The sequence below is a fragment of the Peromyscus californicus genome, unplaced genomic scaffold (assembly GCF_007827085.1).
Source record: "Peromyscus californicus insignis strain IS unplaced genomic scaffold, ASM782708v3 Scaffold_8__1_contigs__length_139910024, whole genome shotgun sequence".
Taxonomy (NCBI): Eukaryota; Metazoa; Chordata; class Mammalia; order Rodentia; family Cricetidae; genus Peromyscus; species Peromyscus californicus.
In genome coordinates, this window is record NW_026294606.1 from 104,065,987 (window position 1) to 104,085,792 (window position 19,806).

General features: G+C 42.9%; 1 protein-coding gene across 4 annotated transcripts in view; it reads right to left on the reverse strand.

Moving 5' to 3' along the window:
• Nucleotides 1–17,898, reverse strand: part of LOC128103297 (cytochrome b5 type B) — a 44,122-nt gene extending 26,224 nt beyond the window's left edge. The window contains exon 1 of one of the 4 annotated variants that reach the window (XM_052727543.1): nucleotides 17,374–17,873. In XM_052727543.1, coding sequence (XP_052583503.1) covers nucleotides 17,374–17,535 — 162 coding nt within the window. In that variant the 5' untranslated portion in view covers nucleotides 17,536–17,873. Of the gene's footprint in view, nucleotides 1–17,373 lie in introns of all 4 variants that reach the window. The other 3 variants (XM_052727544.1, XM_052727545.1, XM_052727546.1) reach the window with 3 other exon arrangements.
• Between the last annotated feature and the right edge of the window lie 1,908 nt (nucleotides 17,899–19,806).

The window sequence follows — 19,806 nt, forward strand, 5'->3', positions numbered from 1 at the left end:
ACATGTTTTCATCATAATATAATTTTAGGTAAAAAAAACAACTAAAAATAGAAATGTGTATGCTTATATATATAAAACACATACAGATGCCATAAAACTTGAAAACAAAAAGGAAATTATGAAAATAGAATTAGGAGTGATAGTTATTTTGAGTTGGGGCATGAGATAAGAGAAAAAAATGGGTAGCAGCTTATTTGATTTTTGCTACATTTTGAAACGGGGTCTCCCCACATAGCCCTGGCTGTCCTGGAATTTACTATGTAGACCATGCTGGCCTCAAACTCAGAGATCCACCTGCTTCTGCCTCCCCAGAGCATGGGAAACCATGCCTCACATGTAAAAGCTTATTTTCTAACCGGGCCCCAGACCTTAGTAGGCCCCCAGACGTTAGCACAACTGACTCCATGCGGGAAGTACCATTCAGGCTGTAAAACTCTGCACGTAGACACCACCTGCCAAATTTGAAAACGAAGACCTAATCCATCAAAGTCCATAGTTCTGGGAAAGTCTCTTAAGTGTACTAACTTGCTTCTTGGATTCTGTAGTTCCTCTTCTGGCCAACTGATCTTGTTAAGTAAAGTATGTCAACCCAGGACAGTTTTTGTGCTTAAAAGCTTGTCCTGAGAACTGGGATCCCGAACACCTAGAGTAGCTGCAATTCGGCAAATAAAGACTTTCTATTGGATTAAATCCATGTCCCAGCAAATCTTCTCTGGTGAATACCCCACAACAATCTGATTGATTGTTAAGGTTCTAATTTTTGGTTTTGGCAATAATCACCATATTAGCTACTATTGCATCAGTGTGACTAAAATATATAACAGAAACAACACTAGGGAGGGGGAGAGACTTCTTGTGGCTGCTTCAGGGGGTCTCTAGTCCATCAGAGCAGGGAAGGCATGGTAACGGAACACATGACGCAGGTTCATACTGTAATGGTCTGTACCACAGAGCAGGGAGTAGGGCTAGAACCAGGGGTTGGTGTAACTTCAAAAGGCCCACTCCAAGGGACCTATTTTTGTCAGCTTAGGCTCTATCACCTAAAAGATTCACAGCTCCTAAAATAGTGCCACCAGTTGGCAGAAAAGTGTTCATAAGCCTGTAGGGGGCATTTCTAAGTCAATCCATAATAACTAAGATTTATACATAAATGAGCAAAAGGAATGCTTTATAACACAATACATTATGCAAAAAGCTAGAAGTTACCACAGTGGTCACTCTGGGGAAGAGAAGAGGTACTGATTAGGAAAAAAAACACACCGAGAGGGCTATCAGAACTTGGAAGGCAATTTCATGGATGTATGAACTGAAGAAAAACTCATTGAGCAGCGGGGTGGCGTTGGCATACACCTTTAATCCCAGCACTTGGGAGGCAGAGCCAGGCGGATCTCTGTGAGTTCGAGGACAGCCTGCGTTACAGAGTGAGTTCCAGGAAAGACTGGTCTACAAAGCAAGTTCCAGGACAGGCTCCAAAGCTACACAGAGGAACCTTGTCTCAAAAAAAAAAAACACACACACACACACACACACACACACACAAAAAAAAAAAAAAAAAAACTCATCGAGCATGCTTTCAGGCTTTGTGCATTTTGTGTTACAGATTTTTTAAAATGTCTTCAGAACTATGCAGAAAAGGGGAAACACCTGGATATATTTACTGACTGGGCAAAAGGTAGAGTTTTTCGAATGTGTTTCACTGCATAGCACTTTCTCCAAGCATTATTTTAGATGGAAGCCCAATATGTACAAATAAGTACAAGTGATTAAGGTGTTCAACAATCTTCAAGAACCAATCTAAAAACCATCCACACATACAAACGGACAAGTAGAACTAAATGACAAACTGGTAATACCAGTAGCAGACACAAGGCAGTCTTAAATACTACTAAGAGCTCCACGTCCCTAACTTCAGTGCCACAGGTCCTGGAGAGCATACCTGTAGACTGCCAATACATAAATACATATGCTGCTGTTGTTAATCCTGAAATTCACCAGAAAAAACAAAAACAAAAACAAAAAACAGTTCCACAATTTTGGCTGAATTTAAGCAAGCTTTTATTTAAAATGATAAATACTGACCAAGATGGGATTTGGTCAGAACCACCATCTGGAAACTTTGCAGCTGTGTGGCCTCGAGACACATGTTGGCAGGGCTTATACAGACAGAACCTCTAGGCCACCATACTTTACCATGAGGCTCTGTTGTTATTCTCCAAGAACTACAACTCCCAAACCCCAGGAAGTTACCCGGTCCTTGGGCAGGTGGGGCTTACAGGTTAACTTTGGGTCTAACTCTGTGAGCTTGCTGTGGCTGTTTTAAGAGGTCAGATAAGGAAAAAAGAACCAAGAATAGTGCACAAGGCACTCCACCCAACCTGACTCAAAGGCGGAACGTCCTAGGGCAGGTGAGAGCACATTCTAAACACAGCCCAAACTTTCCAAGAGGTGGGACAAAGTTCAATTTTAGCCCAAGCAGTTCTTGTCTACCAGTCTTTCTGTTGGCTAATCTTCACTGTCAGTTTAACAGGATTTAGAATCACCTGGAAAACACACTGTGAGGACGGTTTCTAGAACTTACCTAAGACCCACCCTGAATGTGGGTGGCATGCTATGTGCTGTGGTCCCAAAATGAATAAAAAGGGCAAAATGAGAAAGTCAGATGAGATCAGCATTCACCTCTCTCTCTTCTTGACTGCAAACATATGACCAGTCTCACTTCAGTCATCATGCTTTCCCTGCCCCGGTGGGCCATATCCCCCAAACTATGAGTAAAAGAAATCCCTTCTTAATGTCAGCTACTCTGTTACAGCAAAAAGAAAAGTAACGAATAAAGTAGTGCTAAGTATTGCCCTGGCTAGAATAATAAGAAATAAGAAGCCAGGCATATTGGCACATGACTGCAAACCTAGCACTCAGGAGGCAGAGATAAAATTATCAGGAATAAGACCAGCCTCACTGGGCAGTGGTGGTTCATGTCTTTGATCCCAGAACTTAGAAGGCAGAAGTAGGCAGATCTCTGAGTTCAAGGCCAATCTGATCTACAGAGTGAGTTCCAGAGACAGCCAGGGCTACACAGGGAAACTGTCTCAAACAAACAAACAAACAGAAAAACAACAAAAGACCAGCCTCAGGGGGCTGGAGAGATGGCTCAGCAATTAAGAAGATGTAACTGCTCTTGAAATGGACCAGAGTTCAGTTCCCAGTGGCCATATTGCATGGCTCACAACTTCCTGCAACTCCATCTCCAGGGACGTGGCCTCTCTTCTGGATTCTTCAAACACCTGTACTCACACATGCGCGCGCGCGCGCACACACACACATACATATAAATAAAAAATAAGTATTTTTTTAAGCTACTGAAAGACGAGTTCAGATGAGGCAACTTACATAAAGTACCTCTGTTCGACTTCCCATTCTCCCCAATCAAGCACAGAAAGGATATAAATCTGAAATACTGCCATAAAAAAGGGAGAAGTCCATGAGATGAGATTGAAGGAGGTGCCTCTCACATGGCAGGACATTTGCACTGTGGTGGATCTTGGTTTCCATAGCTTCTTCTAGTACTTTTCACTGCCAGAGAGGCAGAAATCAGAGAGGAACCAAAGAAGTGGATGACTCAAGGCTGCACAACAGCAAAAAGAACATCTATGCAGCACCCTGCCTCCTGTACTTTCTTTTCTTTTTTAAAGTATATGGGCATTGTGCCTGCAGTTACGTTTTGGTATCACACACGTGCCTTGTGCCTGCAGAGAATAGAGGAAGGTATCAGATTCTCTGGAAGAGAGTTACAGATGGTTGTAAGCCACCATCTGGGAATCAAACTTGGGTTCTCTGGAGGGACAGCAAGTGCTCTTAATTGATGCTGGGCCACCTCTCCAGCTGTATTTCTTTTCTGACATAAACTTTCGTTTTTCTTCATAAAAAAAGTATTACATTTTTTTAGTGTGTGTGTCTGTCTGTCTGTCTGCCTGCCTGCCTGTGTGTACACCTCAAGTCACTTGTATGGAAGTCCAATGACAACTTGCAGAAGTCAGTTCCCTCCTACCACGTGAACCCCAGGATTTGAACCCAAGCTTTGCAGTAAGCACCCTTACCCATTGAACCATCTTGCTAGCCCACCTTTCACTTTTCTTCTTACTTCTTCAGAAGAAAAACGTCATAGCGATATATAATGCCTTATATGCTAATTTAAATTGTTTTAAATTGTTAAAGAAAACTTTCTAAATGAGAGTTTAACTTCTTCATTGGCTGTCCAATTATTCAAGAACCTCAACTACTAGGGGTGGAAAGATGACTCAGCAGTTAAGAGCACTGGCTGCTCTTCCAGAGGACCTAGGTTCAATTCCCAGCACCCATATGGCAGCCTACAGCTGTCTGTAACTCCAGTTCCAGGAGCTCTGACACCCTCTTCTGGCCTATACTGGCAAAGGGGTGTGTGTGTGTGTGTGTGTGTGTGTGTGTGTGTGTATGTGTGTGTAAATAGATATACATGCAGGCAAAACATCTATTCACATAAATTCAAAAGCAACTCAACTACCTCAAAAACTTCAACATTAAGGTTTGGTAATAACATTGGATTCTTTTCAGTAGGACAACACTGCATGTATTCACCACACTTCAATGTTGGGACTGTGAGGAAATGCTGATACCCTCCCCTAGTCTGACAGTTCTAGTCAACTACAGGTTCTGACAGTCCAAAGCATGTAACGAAAAGGATACTGGAACTGTGCTATATTTATGCCTCATTATTCAAACTAATTAAAAGCTATTTAACATGCAAAACCACATTAGTTGAAGGGTACAGATATGCTACTACTATACTAGTGACAATCCAGATACAACTGACAGTCACCTCATTCACTGAAAAGACATCGAGGCAGCAAAGGAACGGGACAGAGTGGAATAAGCAGAAACCCTGGAGGCCAGAATTAGTTGTGAATTTCAATCACGTAGACTTGATTTGTTTTTTGGGTTTTTTTTATTTATTTTATTTTTTTATTTGTTTGTTTGTTTTTTGGTTTTTCAAGACAAGGTTTCTCCATGTAGTTTTGGTGCCTGTCCTGGATCTCGCTCTGTAGACCAGGCTGGCCTCAAACTCACAGAGATCCGCCTGGCTCTGCCTCCCAAGTGCTGGAACTAAAGGCGTGAGCCCGGTGATTTGTTTTTTATATACAACTAATAGTTACTAAAGCCATGTAAATTAAACTATCAAAACCAAAGGCCTTCAAGAAAAAAAAGTCAGCAAAGCATGAGACTGTTTAAAAAATATTTTAGCTAATAAATAGAGAATAAGCAGTATTTTTGTGATCCCCAATCAGGAAGAGATTTGTTTGTTTGTTGTTTTGAGATAGAGTCTATTTTGTAGCTCTGGCTGTTCTGAAACTTATTATGTAGACCCTCCAACTCACAGAGATCAACCTGCCTCTGCCTCCTGAGTGCTGGGATTAAAGGCATGCACCATTATGTCCTGCTTAGGAAGAGATTTATTTATAGTACCTTTACCCATTCAGCCATCTTGCCAGGCCAAGTGATTTGAATAGTGAAGTATTTTAATTCCCATCTCTTTGTGTAGAGAGCGACTGTGACTCAGGGTTTGCCTTATATTTTGGTCTTTACAGTATTGAAAAATTGATATGCATTCAGTAAAAAACATACACCAAATTTTTAGCTTTTTGGGACTAGTGATAAACAGTATGATACTCTCTCACAGACAGTGACAGGAAACCACTTTCCAGTTGGCCATCCAATCACGAGGGCAAACAGCTGTAACTCAATAATATACTACATAGTATTCAACAATTATATAGGAGACATTCAGTGTTTATTTAAAAAAAAAAAAAGGCTTTGGTAACTGAACACAGTGGTACAAACATGCAATACTGATACTTGTGATGTGAAAGCAGGACCTGGAGTTCAAAGTCATCCTCACAGCAAGTCTGAGATTAGCTAGGGTTACATACAATACATTGTAGTCTGGGCTTTCTCATGAGACTGAGGCAGGAAGATTATTGCTTGAGCTTAGCCTTTCAAGACCAGCCGGGGTATTAGGTAACACTGAGATTTGAGACTGTCTCTTTATAAAACAAACATCCCAGTACTAGGGAGGCAAGGCAGGTGGATCTCTGTGAACTCAAGGCCAGTCTGGTCTACACCGTGAATTTCAGGACAGCCAGGACTATAATGATTCCCTGTTCCAAAAATAAAACAAAATGCTCTTCTTTACAGCTCCATCCTCACTCCTTTATTTGTTGAGTCAAGAAAGAAAACCAAGTTTCAACTTAAAGAGAGCAGGATAAATTATTCTCAGCCTTTCTGAGTAAAAATGATGATCTTCTGTGGGAAGCCACAAATTGTGTAATAACCTATTCAGCTCAAGAGCAAACCAAAGCAAGGCTTAAGACAGATACAGGATTTTTTATTACTCAATATTTGCCCCATACGTGACCTGTGGCATTTAAAGCTCTTAACACTTTCAAGCTTGCCATGGGATACCCAAAACAAAAGTTTTATTCACCCTGTTCCCAGGAAAGCCAATGAAGGCAGTTCAATATTAAAAGCTCAACATTTTTTTGTTTTTCTTAGGGGGGGGCGGAGGTGGGTTTTTTGTTGTTGTTGTTGTTTGTTTCTTTGTTTTTCAAGACAAGGTTTCTCTGTATGAAAGCTCTGGATGTCCTGGAACTCTCTTTGTAGACCAGGTTGGCCTCAAACTCACAGAGATCTGCCTGCCTCTGAGTGCTGGGATTAAAGGTCTGCACCACCACTGCCCAGCCAAAAGCTCAACTTTCAATCCTTGCATGTGACTATAGGCAAATAATGCTAATGCTAATAGGTTAGAAATACCTGGATTGAACAACCCTACACCTAAAGAACACCCTAGACGCGGGACAGAAAGAGTGTAAGAGCCAGAGGACCAGGATACCTGCTGCTAGACAGGGACTCTGCACACATGAAATCTGAACAACATGGTTGCCTAAGCTAAATCCTATGATGACCACACCAGTTGGCATGCCAACATGAATAGAGGAAACTTCACAAGCCCTCACTCCTACATGAAGAGCTACAGGTGATTGGTTGCTGAGAAAAGAATCCGTTTTTCTCCAGGGAGGAGCCTCCTGAGAGACTATCCAATCCCAAGCATCAGTCCTAAACACATGTACACGTGAGCAACACTAAAGGAGGGCATGGGAGGAGTTAGAAGGGAGAGATTAAGGGATAGAAATGATACAGTATACTCATGTATGAAATTACAAAAAAAAAATTTAAAAGAAATAAATATAAATGGCAACAAAAGAATTCTTTAAAAAAAAGTGAATTTCTTTTGTTTGTTTTGTTTTTTGAGGCAGAGTCTCTCTACATAGCTTGGGCTGTTGTGAACTCTGTAGACCAGGCTAGCCTAAAACTCACAGAGACCTGCCTGCCTCTGCCTGCCTCTGCCCCACCCCAGTGCTGGGTTAACAGGTGTTCATCACCACACCCAACTTTCTGGGTTGATTTTTTTATGATCAGTGTGGGCTGGGGAGATTGCTCAGTCAGTAAAGTGCTTTCCACACAAGCATAAGGACTCACCCATGTGCAAAGCTCAGCACAGTGGCGTGTGCTTATAATCCAGGAGTAGGGGAAGCGGACATGAGGACTCAGTTCGGTGACAGTCCTCCCCGACAAGGTAGAGGACCCTCAAGATGGCTCAGATGGCTCATAAGGTAAAAGCACTTGTTACCAACCCTAATGACCTGAGTTCATTCCCCGTGACCCACATGGTAGGAGAGAACAGATTCCTCAAAGTCGTCTGCTGATTTCTACATGTGTGTTACGGCATGTACATGTGCACAATTACATTTTAAATAAATAAAATGTTTAATCATAATAAAATTTCTAAAAAAAAATAAAATGTATCAATGTACCACATCACATTAATTGAAAGGGGAAAACAACCTAGTCATCTAGAGACTGAGAAAGCATTTGACAAAGTTCAATACCCTGAGAAAAATCTTAGAAAACTAGAAAGAAGGAAATTTCAGCAATATAATATAGAGCACTTATGAAAAACACACAAAAGAATACTCAAAAGTGAAAGACTGTTTCTTAATCAGTAACAAGATCAGATGCCAGTTCTCGGGACTGCTGTTCAGTACTGTACTTAAGGTTCTAGCCAAGACACTTAGACAAATAAATAGAAATCCAAATAAGAAGAACGAAAGGAAGAAAAAAAAATAAGAAAGAGAAAGAGAGAAACAGAAGAGCTCAAAGAATATACAAGAAAAGTATTAACAGCTCACAAACTAAGTCAGCAAGGTTTTGGGGAACAAGCTTGGAAAAAAAACGTTTCCATGAACCAGCAATGAATAATCCCCCCAACCCCTGTCCAAAAAATAAATAAATAAATAAAAAGAATGAAACAAAGGAAGAAAGAAAGGAAAGAAGGAAGGAAAGAATTCTACTTAATAGCATCTAGAAGAATTACTACCTAAGTTCAACTAAAACCAAAGAACTCCAGGCTGGCCTTGAACTTACAGTAATCCTCCTGCCTCAGCCTCCCGAATACTGGGATCATAGACATGAACCACCACAGCTGACTTATATGATCTCATTTCTATGGATAAAATTCATAGAAACAGAAATCAGAACAGTGAACTGCTAAGGCTGGGAGCATCAGGGAATTGGGATTTGTTGCTTAATGGGTACAGTTTGAATTTGGACTGAGAAAGCTCTGAAGATGGATGGTGGTGATAGCTGCAAAAAAAATATGTGAATGTACTTAATGCCAAACTATATACTTAAAATGGTTAAAAAATCTGTAATAAGAATGTTTTTCATTCAAAGAGTAAAGGATTGATGAGATGGCTCATCAATGTTGAGTAGGTGATGGTCCTTGCTGCCCAACTTAGCGACCTGAGTCTGATCACTAGAAAGGTGAGAAAGGAAAAGACTCCAGAAAGATCTCCTCTGACCTTCACATATACACTGTAGTATGGCTCACCCACCCCCCACCCACACACAAGTAAATATATAAATTAAAAAGCATATAGTAAGTTAAGACAAGCACAAAAGGCATTATATGATTCAACTTATATAAAACAGAATGATTCATAAACACAATTGGAAATTACCATGAATTTGGGGAGTATAATGGAGAGTTGTTGCTTAATGCTTATAGAGTTTCTGTTCAAAGTGATAAAAAGCTTTGGAAATAGAATGTGGTGATAGCTACACAATACTGTAAATGAAATGAGTGCCATTGAATTGTACAGGTAAAAATGGTTAAAATGGAGAGTTAAAGCCAGGGTGGGGGTGGCACTCAACTCCTAGCACTCAGGAAGCAGAGGCAGGCAGATCCCTGAGTTTGAGGCCAACCTGGTCTACAAAGTAAGTTCCAAGACAGCCAGGGCTACACAGAGAAACCCTGTCTAAGCCTGGCAGCGATGGTGCACACCTTTAATTCTAGCACTCAGGAGGCAGAGGCAGGTAGATCTCTGTGATTTCAAGGCCAGCCTAGTCTACAAAGTGGGTTCCAGGACAGCCAGAGCTGTTACACAGAGAAACTCTGTCTCAGAAAATAAATGAATGAATGAATGAATGAATGAATAAAACAAAAACCCTGTCTTGAAAAAACAACCAGCCAACAAACAAAACCAAAAAGAAAAAAGAGGAGAGCTAAGTGTATAGATGGGACAATCCTCAACACAACAAAAGTAAAAAAGGTAAAGATAGTTATATATATATGTATATGTGTGTATTATGTATATATGTATATGTATACATATACATATACACCACTTACTGTTATAAAACAGAAGTTTAATTTACATACCAACAGTTAACACAAGCCCAAAATTTGCTTTTGTCTAAACCACAGTCAAACAAGACAAGAGTGCAGGTTATCCTCAATAATCTAGACTGGGTGTCTATACTAATTAAGTCTACTGGACAATAAAAAATTTCTTCCTCAGCCAGGCGGTGGTAGCACATGCCTTTAATCCCAGCACTTAGGAGGCAGAAGCAGGCTGATCTCTGTGAGTTTGAGGCCAGCCTGGTCTACAGAGCAAATTCCAGGACAGGCACCAAAACTATACAGAGACACCCTGTCTCAGGGGTTGGGGGTGGGGTGGGATTCTTCCTTGGCCTGGGAAGTGGCAACTTGCTTATCAAACATGCAGAAGATTTGATTCTTAGCATAGCAAAACACAACAAAACATATCAATAACAGCAAAAGTCACAAGGAGCTGGAGAGACGTCTCCACAGTTAAGAGCACTTACCGCTCTTAAGGAGGACAATGGGCACTTATGACTACAGTTCCAAGAGACCCAACACCCTACTCTAGCCTCTACAGGCTCCTGCACTCAAGTGCACAGATATACACACACACACAAAATTAAAAATAAATCTGAACAAATCACATACACAGGAGCTAGAGATAGAGTTCAATCACAGAGTATTTGCCTAGTAAGCCCAAGGTCCTCAGTTCAAACTCTACACCAAAACAAGTAAGATTCCCACCTACTTTGATTAAGTAAAACCTAGTATTATACAATACACAATGCCCACTTTCTTTAGCACCTACTTTACATACAAATCTCTTGTATATTTAGTTTTGAAGTTTTGTTGTAACTCAGACAGTTCTCAAACTCAAGATTTTCCCAATTCAACTTAATAGGTACAGGGATTTCAGATAAGTGATACCACAGATGGCTTGCATTTAAAGCACATGTAAGTTACCATATAAACTAACAAAAGAGAAGAAACAATTGCCTATGTGGCCTATATTTTTAACTCACTCAAGCAAAAATAACCAAATAAAACACTGTACAGCTATGAGGAAACTTGGACTATCATCTTGTGACGGATCTTAGTTAATTCAACCATCCAAAGACTATGTGGTAGGGAGCAGTAGTCTTAAATTCAATTAGTTTACTACAGACTCCGACAGAGGACAGAAAAAATCTATGCTTGAGAAGAGAAGAGATAGGAGAGATTACTAATGGAAATGTATTCCCGATTACTAAGTCCATGGAAAGAACAGGACTGACGGACTGACAAGAGAGTGTAAGGAATGACAATTACCGTATAAAATTCTAGCTGGAAAAAAACGACTCATGTCGTGTGTGGATGGAAATTCCATACTGATGCAGTGAAAATGTAACAACGGAACTCTACTAGACACCACCTGACTTGGAAAATGGAACTGAGAAAGATCAGCTTGAGGAAGCTGCAAAAATTAGGCTGGGTGATAAAAACACAATCTCTAGCCAAATACATTATATCACCAAAGCCAAACACGAAGATTAAAGTGTGGCAGGGAAAAGAAAGATAACAGAGCTAGGGAGTGACAGGAGGAAATGATGGCATTTGCTTGGGATGAGAGTGAGCCTGGGAAGAGGGGCGTTGCCTAGGAAACAAACCTGATGCCAAAGGGTGTAACCTGACAAGGACACCAAACTACCCGTCTCAAATTCAGGTTTAGCAATTCTCATGAGTGTTTAGAGATTATACCAAATAGAGACTGTATTCCTCTGCCTTCCTTCAGGCAAAGCCACTGTCTCCCAAATATGACAGTAACTACTGCCAGCTCCTTCCTGCTACTCCTAGGCATCTAAGTCACCTTTAACTATTTCAAAGCATCTGTCACGTAGCATTGCAAACTGTGGCTGGAATATGGGAAGTCCCAGGTTTGACCTTCCCAGCAATAAATAAATAAATATTGCTGGGAACAACACAGTTCTACATTATTTGCAAAAATCCATAAGTTACTAAGCTCTATGCTGGATACTAAGTCTTTATGTGTCCCATTTAAATTACTAGTCAAAACCACCCTACGAAGAAGGTACTACTAGTTCCAGTTTACAGACAAGGAAGGGTCTTTATAGTGCTACTTACTTAAACAAAACAAAACAAGTGAAAAAAAAAAGTATGCAAGACTGAAAAGATATCTTATAAAAAGATGGTCATAAAGCCCATAAAACAATACCAAAGGTCACGAGTCACTGCTTACCCACCAGAATAGCTGAAAGTAAAATGACTAACAAATACAATGTGTCAGTGAAGACAAGCAGACTTTAAAGAACTCATGCTGGTGTGAGTGCAAAATGATGTGAACTCTGAGAGAAGCACTGACCACTGCCTAAAAATTTACAGATTGTTTCACTCTTACCAATTTTACTACTAGGTTATTATAAAAATGGAAGTTTATGTCTACAAAGAGATTTGTACACGAAAGTTCATAGCAGCTTTAGTCATAACAGTCAAAAACTCGAACTACCCAAAAGTTAACCAACAGGTGAATAAATAGCATATCCATACAAAGAAAAAAAACAGAAAAGGAACAGATAAAAGAAGTGAGAGACATATACACTATTCTACGTTAGAAATCAGATCAATGGCAACACTAGAAGTGGTAGAAATATTCTTTTTGATTTTAATGGTGGTCACAAATGTAACATTTGCCCAAGCTTAAATATTTAACTCTATGTCCAATATCTGTACACTTCATTGCCTATATATAAAATGTCAATAAAAGTGACTTGGGGTTAGAGGGAAACTAGATACTGGTACACCCCAAATGTTTATCAATAGGAAACTGCCTAAATTAATCAGGTTATCTACAAGTCCTATCCAACTATAATGAAGAATATTCCAAGTACTGACATGGAAAAGTCCTTGAGAGTCTGTGGGATTCCAATGAGAATGCCCCCTGACTCATATATTTGAACTCAGGCTTGGTTGCCAGTTGGTGGAACTGTTTGGGAAGGATTAGAAGGTATATAGCCTTGTTGGAGCAGATGTGTCCTTGTGTGTGACTGGGAATGGGCTTTGAGGTTTCAAAGTCCACACTAGGCCCAGGCTCTCTTTCTCTTTCTCTCTCTCTCCCTGCAGTTTGTGGATCAGCTACTATTCCTACATCATTCCTCCTTTTCAGGATGTTCATGGACTAACCCTCTGAAACTGTAAGCAAACCTCCAATTAAAGACTTTCTTTTATAAATATCCTTAGTCATGGTGTCTCTTCACAGCAACAGAACAGGAACTAAAACAGATACACAGGTTTAAAAAAAAAATGCAGGGGCCAGGCTGGTGGTGCATATCTTTAATCCTAGCATTGAGGGGGGCAGAGAAAGGAGGATTTCTGTGAGTTCAAGGCCAGCCTGATCTACACAGTGAGTTTCAGATCAGCCAAGGCTTCATGGTGAGAACCTGTCTAAAAAAAAACCAAGCAATGCAGGGACTGAAGAGATGGCTCAGAGATTAATTGTAAGTGCTTACAGAGGATTCAAGTTTGGTTCCCAGCACCCACACCAGGTGGCTCTTAACTGCTGTAACTCTAGTTCAAGGGGATCCAACATCTAGTCTCCACAGACACCTAGTGTGAGTTACCTACCAAGCCAGATTTTCTGGCTTCTGCATAGTTCTCTGGCTATACTATCCTTCTTTTTCTTTTCTTTTCTCTTCTTCTTCTTTTTTTTTTTTTTTTTTTTTGTGGTTTTTTGAGACAGGGTTTCTCTGTGTGGCTTTGGAGTCTTTCCTGGAACTCACTCTGTAACGCAGGCTGTCCTCGAACTCACAGAGATCTGCCTGCCTCTGCCTCCTGAGTGCTGGGATCAAAGGTGTGCGCCACCACCGCCCGGCCAGCATGTACTTCTTATTACCGCTGTCACCACTATTCTGGTCCAAGCCACGATTCCTTGCTTTAATTACAGCATCTTCCTTAACTATGCTCCTCAATTCTACCTTTGTCCCCCATCACTGCTTTCTCAAGAGCTATCAGAATGACCCAATTAAACATGAAATTGCATTACATCATGCTGCTTCTTCAATGATTTCCCATCTCAGAACAAGAATCAAATCGCATCCTAAGGCCAACAAAGCTGGAACGTGATCGGCCCTCTAACCCTTCTGATCTCCTGGGCTACTATCCGACCACTGCAGCCTCACCGACTGTCCCCAGACACACCAGACATATTCCTGCCTCACGGCTCTTGTGCCCTCCCCCAGGGATGCTCTCTCGCTTTACTCCTGGCCTTCATGTGTCACCTTCATGACACTATCCCTGGCCTCTATGCGGAAACTGTCAGCCCCTCATCTTTACCCTCTTACCACACACACGCAGACCACACCATCCTCTTTCATCTCAGCACCTATCTACATCTAACCATGGAATACAATTCACTCATTTGCTCTGTTGACTGTCTGCTTCCTAGGCACTGTAGACTCTAGACGGCACAGATGTTTATTCACTTCTGTATCCTTAGTACCTAAAACAGTATCTGACACCGAGTAAAGGTTTATTATTTGCCTAAGTAGTTGAATGAATAAGCTTGGAATGAACAAAACAGGGATAGAGATAATGGAACAGGTTAACCGGGAACAGCTAACTGCAACATAAGCATGGTAGTTCAAGCGTGTCATCTCAGCACTCAGGAAGCTGACACAGGAGGATTGCCACAAACTCAAGGCCATCCTGGGTACCATAAAGCCACCCTGGAATACAGGTAAGACCCTGTCTTAAAAAAAAAAAAAAAAAAAAAGACGACAAAGAAACAGCTAACTGCAGAAAAGGATGCATATCTCAAGCTTCAAGGGAAGCCTTGCCTACCAGATGCCGTCTCTGGCTCCATCAGTGCATGGTGAAATCGGCTGCTAACCTTTCCTTATCTGGGTCCTTCCAAATTCACTGTCTACGCTCAATCAATAAATTCTGGGAAAATTAAAACCACAAAACTTGAAGTAAAAAGGAGTGCCTCCATATTATGGACTATACTTTAACAGAAAATGTATTAGAAGGCAAATACCAGAAGACATCATTAAGACTAGGATTTTGAAGTAATACTATGTGGACAAAAGAAATCAAGGGATCTTCTAAGGCCGACTCCGTCACTCATCAGATAATTATACGATCATAATCTCACAGAAACTGTTTCTAGTATCCTATCATGTCACTCTCAACTAGCTGTTTTTTAAAAAATTAAGCTGGGGCACCTTTCATCCCAGCACTCAGGAGGCAGAGGCAGGCAAATATCTGTGAGTTTGAGGCCAGCCTGGTCTACAGAATGAGTTCCAGGATTGCCAGGGCTACACAGAGAGATGCCATGTCAAAAAAAAAAGAAAAGGAAAGGAAAAAGAAAAGAGGCCTGGTCAGGAGTGGTGTTACACGGCTATCATTAATTCTAGTACTGGGGAGGTAGAGGCAGGAGAATGAAGAGTTCAAGGTTACATAAGATCCTATCTCAAAATGACAAGCAAAGCAAACAACTGGGCTGGGTATGGAGGTAGGGTTCAGGGGTACAGTGCTTGCCCTGCGCTCAGCTAAGGCCCTGGGTTCACTCTGAAGAACCATTTATAAGGTTTAAAAAGGAAGAAGAAACCTGAGAGTCAGATGTGGTGGCAGACTTGCCATCCCAGCTCTCAGGAGACTGAGACAGAAGGACTCCAAAGAGTTTAGTGCCTCGCCTGGGCTGCAGAGAAAAACCCTGTCTCAAACACACAATGACATTCAGGGGTAGAATACTTCACTTGCCTAGCATGTGTGAGGGTCCTGAGTTCCTTTCCCAGCCTTGGGGGTGGGGGGTGGTAATCGTCTACTATACAAATGTAAGAAATTACCAAATTCTTGAATTTTGTTCATTGTCTACTAGAAAAAATGCATTAGCATAATGTCCTCTTTGCAAAACTTCATATTGAGACCCTGGAGGGAAGGTGTGGCTCTGGGAAAACAGTTGAGAAGAAGAGTTTGCCTGGTATGTGCAAGGCCTTCAGACGCAGTACCACACACACCAAAAGAAATGAACTGTCCTCAGAACCAAGCTGTATTATCAGATATCAACCATAAGGGTATCATCATCCTATCACAGAATAAAAACGGTCACACAAGTCAAAGCTCCAGACGAACCCTTGGTGACCGCTCATCACTGGCTCCCTGATGTTAAGAGTGACAGCAGAGGAACAAGAAGGTCCACTTCAGGGGACTGAAAGTGCTGCTTCCTCAGGGGTGACGGTACGGCTGAACAACTGTCAAACCTAAGGCCAGAGATGTAATTCGGCCGACAGAGTGCCTGACAAGCAGGAAGGACTGCATCCCTAGCATGGCACACACAGGAGGATTCGAAGTTCAAGGTCTACATAGATGACAGTGTAGTCGAGACAGAAGCCAGCATGGGACACATCAGGCCCTGTCTCAGGAGAGAAAAAAAAATGATCTGTTGCACAACGGTCTCAAAGAGATCTTGTGTAATGAGATTTTATCTGAAGAGAGCTAAGAAAAAGGGTAGAGGGGATCAGAGATTGAGCTTAATGGTAGAACACTTGCCTAATATGGCCAAGACCCAGGTTCAATCCCCAATACCTTAAAAAGTTTTAAAAATGAAAAATAGAGTGAGGGACTATATAGTCAATGGCAAAATGGGAAAAATCATGGCTTCTAGGTCAACTCAAAATTGGAGAGGAAGCCTGGCGGTAGTGACACAGGCCTTTAATCCCAGCACTCAGGGAGCCAGAGGCAGGCGGATCTCTGTGAGTTCGAGGCCAGCCTGGTCTACAGAGTAAGCTTCAAGACAGTCAGGGCTACACAGAGAAACCCTGTCTCGAAACCCCCCTCCCCCCCCAAAAAAATAGGGTAAGAAAAGATTTAAAAAATCAGGCCATCCTTTAACCCCAGCATTCAGGAAGCTGAGGCAGGCAGATCTCCCTGAGCTTGAGGCCAGCCTGGTCTACATAGACTCTTAGGACAGACAAGGATACACAATGAGACCTTGTCTTAACAACAACAACAAAAATCAACTGCTTAATCAGTAACAGGGGTGGGAGGAATCTGGGCTCCGCTGGAGAGAGTGCTCATTGGTTAAGAGCACAAACTGCTCTCTCAGAGGATCCAAGTTCAGCACCCAGAGTCCACCTCAGGGGCTCACAACCTCCAGTTACTCCAGCTCCTGGGGTTCTGACCTCGGGCCTCTGCAGGCACCGAAACGCAGATACACAAGCCCTCGTACAGATACATAGTTTAATGTTTTTAACTTAAAAAAAAAAAAATCTGGGCTTCTCCTCAAGAAAATAAAAGCCCCAAGGGCATTGCTTCCTAAGGCATACTTTCTGTAAAGGAGCAGTTCTGAAACGGGTTCCAATGGATTAGGTCGTTGAGTGTGTGACCTTGAGAGTTCTCAAGGCTTCTGCGAGCCTCAGTTTCCCTTTCCGGAAAACGGGGTGATGGTCCGGCATGTGATCTAGCCTACTGCAAGCGCTCCCTGCATTGAGAAGGGCACCGCTGTCACCACGAGGTCCCTCTGAGGGTCGCGGTCCCCCACGGCTGCGCGTGGCCTCCACCCCTCACCCCAGCAGCAGCCGCAGCAGCAGCAGCAGCACGCGGCGGCCTCCCGCCTCCCAGGCCCGCACCTCGCTGAGGAAGCGGGTGATATCGTAGACTCGCCCGTGGATCACCATCCACGTCTCCTCCGCGGAGTTCCGCTTCGCCACCTCCTCCAGCCGGAAGTAGGTGACGGAGGGGTCGCTGCCCTCGCCGTTCCCGCCGCTGCCGCTGGCCTCTGGGGTCGCCATCGGGTCCGAGTCCCTCGCCACCGCGACCTGGGGTTCTGCGCCTAACTTCCTTCAGGCCCGGCCCCGCGCTCGACCCTCGTCGGCTTCCGTAACCGGGTGAAGCCTGGTCCGACGGCCAGCTAACCAATCAGCGCCGTCCAGCCCCTCCAACCTTGCCAATCAGATAACCGTGATTTTTGGACCCGCGCCTAAACGTTGCCGGGTGACAGGTGTCACCTCGGGAGAGGAGTCGTCTTCTCTGGGCCCAAGGGCGTGCTGGAGTCCTAAAAGAAGAGAGCCGGGTCTCCAAAGTCTCTTTTCCCTTCCCTCCAGCCTGGGTCCCCCGAGTCACCGGAAGCTCTATCTTCGCGACCAGAACTGCAGTCCCCGGGGTTACAGCTTTGTGACTCTGGTTCCCCTTAGGCTCCAAATGGCTCTGCGATTAAAAAAAAAAATGGGCGTGATGACCTCTCCCTTCCTTGTGGAGACACTTGGCTCACTAAATGGGAGTGTGTAAGGAAAGGTCTGAGCACATAGAAGTCGCTGTGTAAAGTGCAGCTGTCGTTGGCCAGCAGGGCCCTACGCACAAGGACAGTAGAACTTGGGGGCAAAGGTAGATACCCCAGGTTTCCTCCACTGCTGACAAAATGATCTCTAATAGAATTCTTCAGTGATCAGGGCTTGTCTGCACTGTTTTAGTTTCTAAATGACCTAACATGGGACTTAACTTCAGATGACCCCTGCTAGAAGTCTAGGTATTTCAGAATTCCAAGTTAATGTTCAGAGTTGTGAGCCTCTTATCTTTCATTGCCATTAAAACTAATAGGCTGATCGTCCTAGAATGTTTTCATCGTGTTACTTCCACAGCCTGCCACTCGGGACTTTCTGTGAGCTACTTGCAATCCCTTTCACTAATATTTTACTTATTTACCCATTCATTTTGAGACATACGTCACTGTGAAAGCCTGACTGGCCTGGGGCTCACAGAGATCCACAGTGTGCATCCTCATGTGCTATGTCCACTTTCCATCTTCCCTGATTACACAAACTATGTGTTGTGGTTTGCCCTGATTGCTGTCATAAAATACTGACCAAAACCAGCCTGGGGAGGAAAGGGTTTCCTTGGCTTATAGGTTAAAAGCCATCATCCAGGGTAGCCAGGCAGGGCAGGAACTCAAGGACGGGACTGAAGCACAGACCACAGAGGACCTGCTGCTTGCTGGCTTGCTTTCAGGCTCGTCTTGTTGAACTACCTACCTTTCCTGTATAGCCCAGGCCCACATGCCTAGAGATGGTGCAGCCCACAGTAGCATGGGTTCCCTAGCAATTGAGAAAATGCCCTATAGACATGCCCACAGGCCAACCCAAGGGAGGCATTTCTTCACTTCAGGTTCCCCCTCCTAGATGTGTCTCTATGGGAGCAAACCCTGATGATTCTTAGGATCTTCCACAACCACTAAATTCAAACATTTTGATTTGTTTCAGGGATTTTTTTTTCCTGAAAGCTTACTACATTACAAGTTTTATAATAGGGTTTGAAGGAGAACTAAGAGGCAAGGTCTTTGTCGTGTTTTAATTTTATTTTCCTTATTTTGTGTGGGTATGTGGTTTCCAAATGTGTGTGTACGCACATATGTGCACAGGAGGCTAGAGAAGTTGTCAGATGTCTTCCTCTACCATTCCCGTACTTACTCCGTTGAGAGAAGGTCTCTCACTGAACCTGGAGCCGTCTGTTTTAGCTCTCTGGGTGGCCAGCAAGCTCCTAGGACCTGCCTGTCTCTACCAACAGCGCCCCAGAACTGGAATTACAGGGGCATGGGGCCTGTCTGGCTTTTAGTGTGGGTGTGGGGACTTGAACTGAGGTCCTCACATTTGCTCAGCAAGAGCTCTTACCCTCTGAGCCCCTGTTGTGTTTTTTTCTTTTCACTTTTTTTTTTTTTTTTTTTGGTTTTTCGAGACAGGGTTTCTCTGTGTAGCTTTGCGCCTTTCCTGGGACTCACTTGGTAGTCTAGGCTGGCCTCGAACTCACAGAGATCCGCCTGGCTCTGCCTCCCGAGTGCTGGGATTAAAGGTGTGCGCCACCACTGCCTGGCTCTTTTCACTTTTAAAAAGTACTTTTATTTACTTCTTTGAGGGTGCGTGCCTGTGGAGGTCAGAGGACAACTTGTAGTAGTCAGATCTCTCCTGCCATGCAAGTTCCAAAGATCAAACTCAAATCCTCAAGCTTGATGATTAGCACTTTTACAAGCTCAGCCATCTGTCTGCAGCTCTCTGGCCCCTATTTTTTTTTAT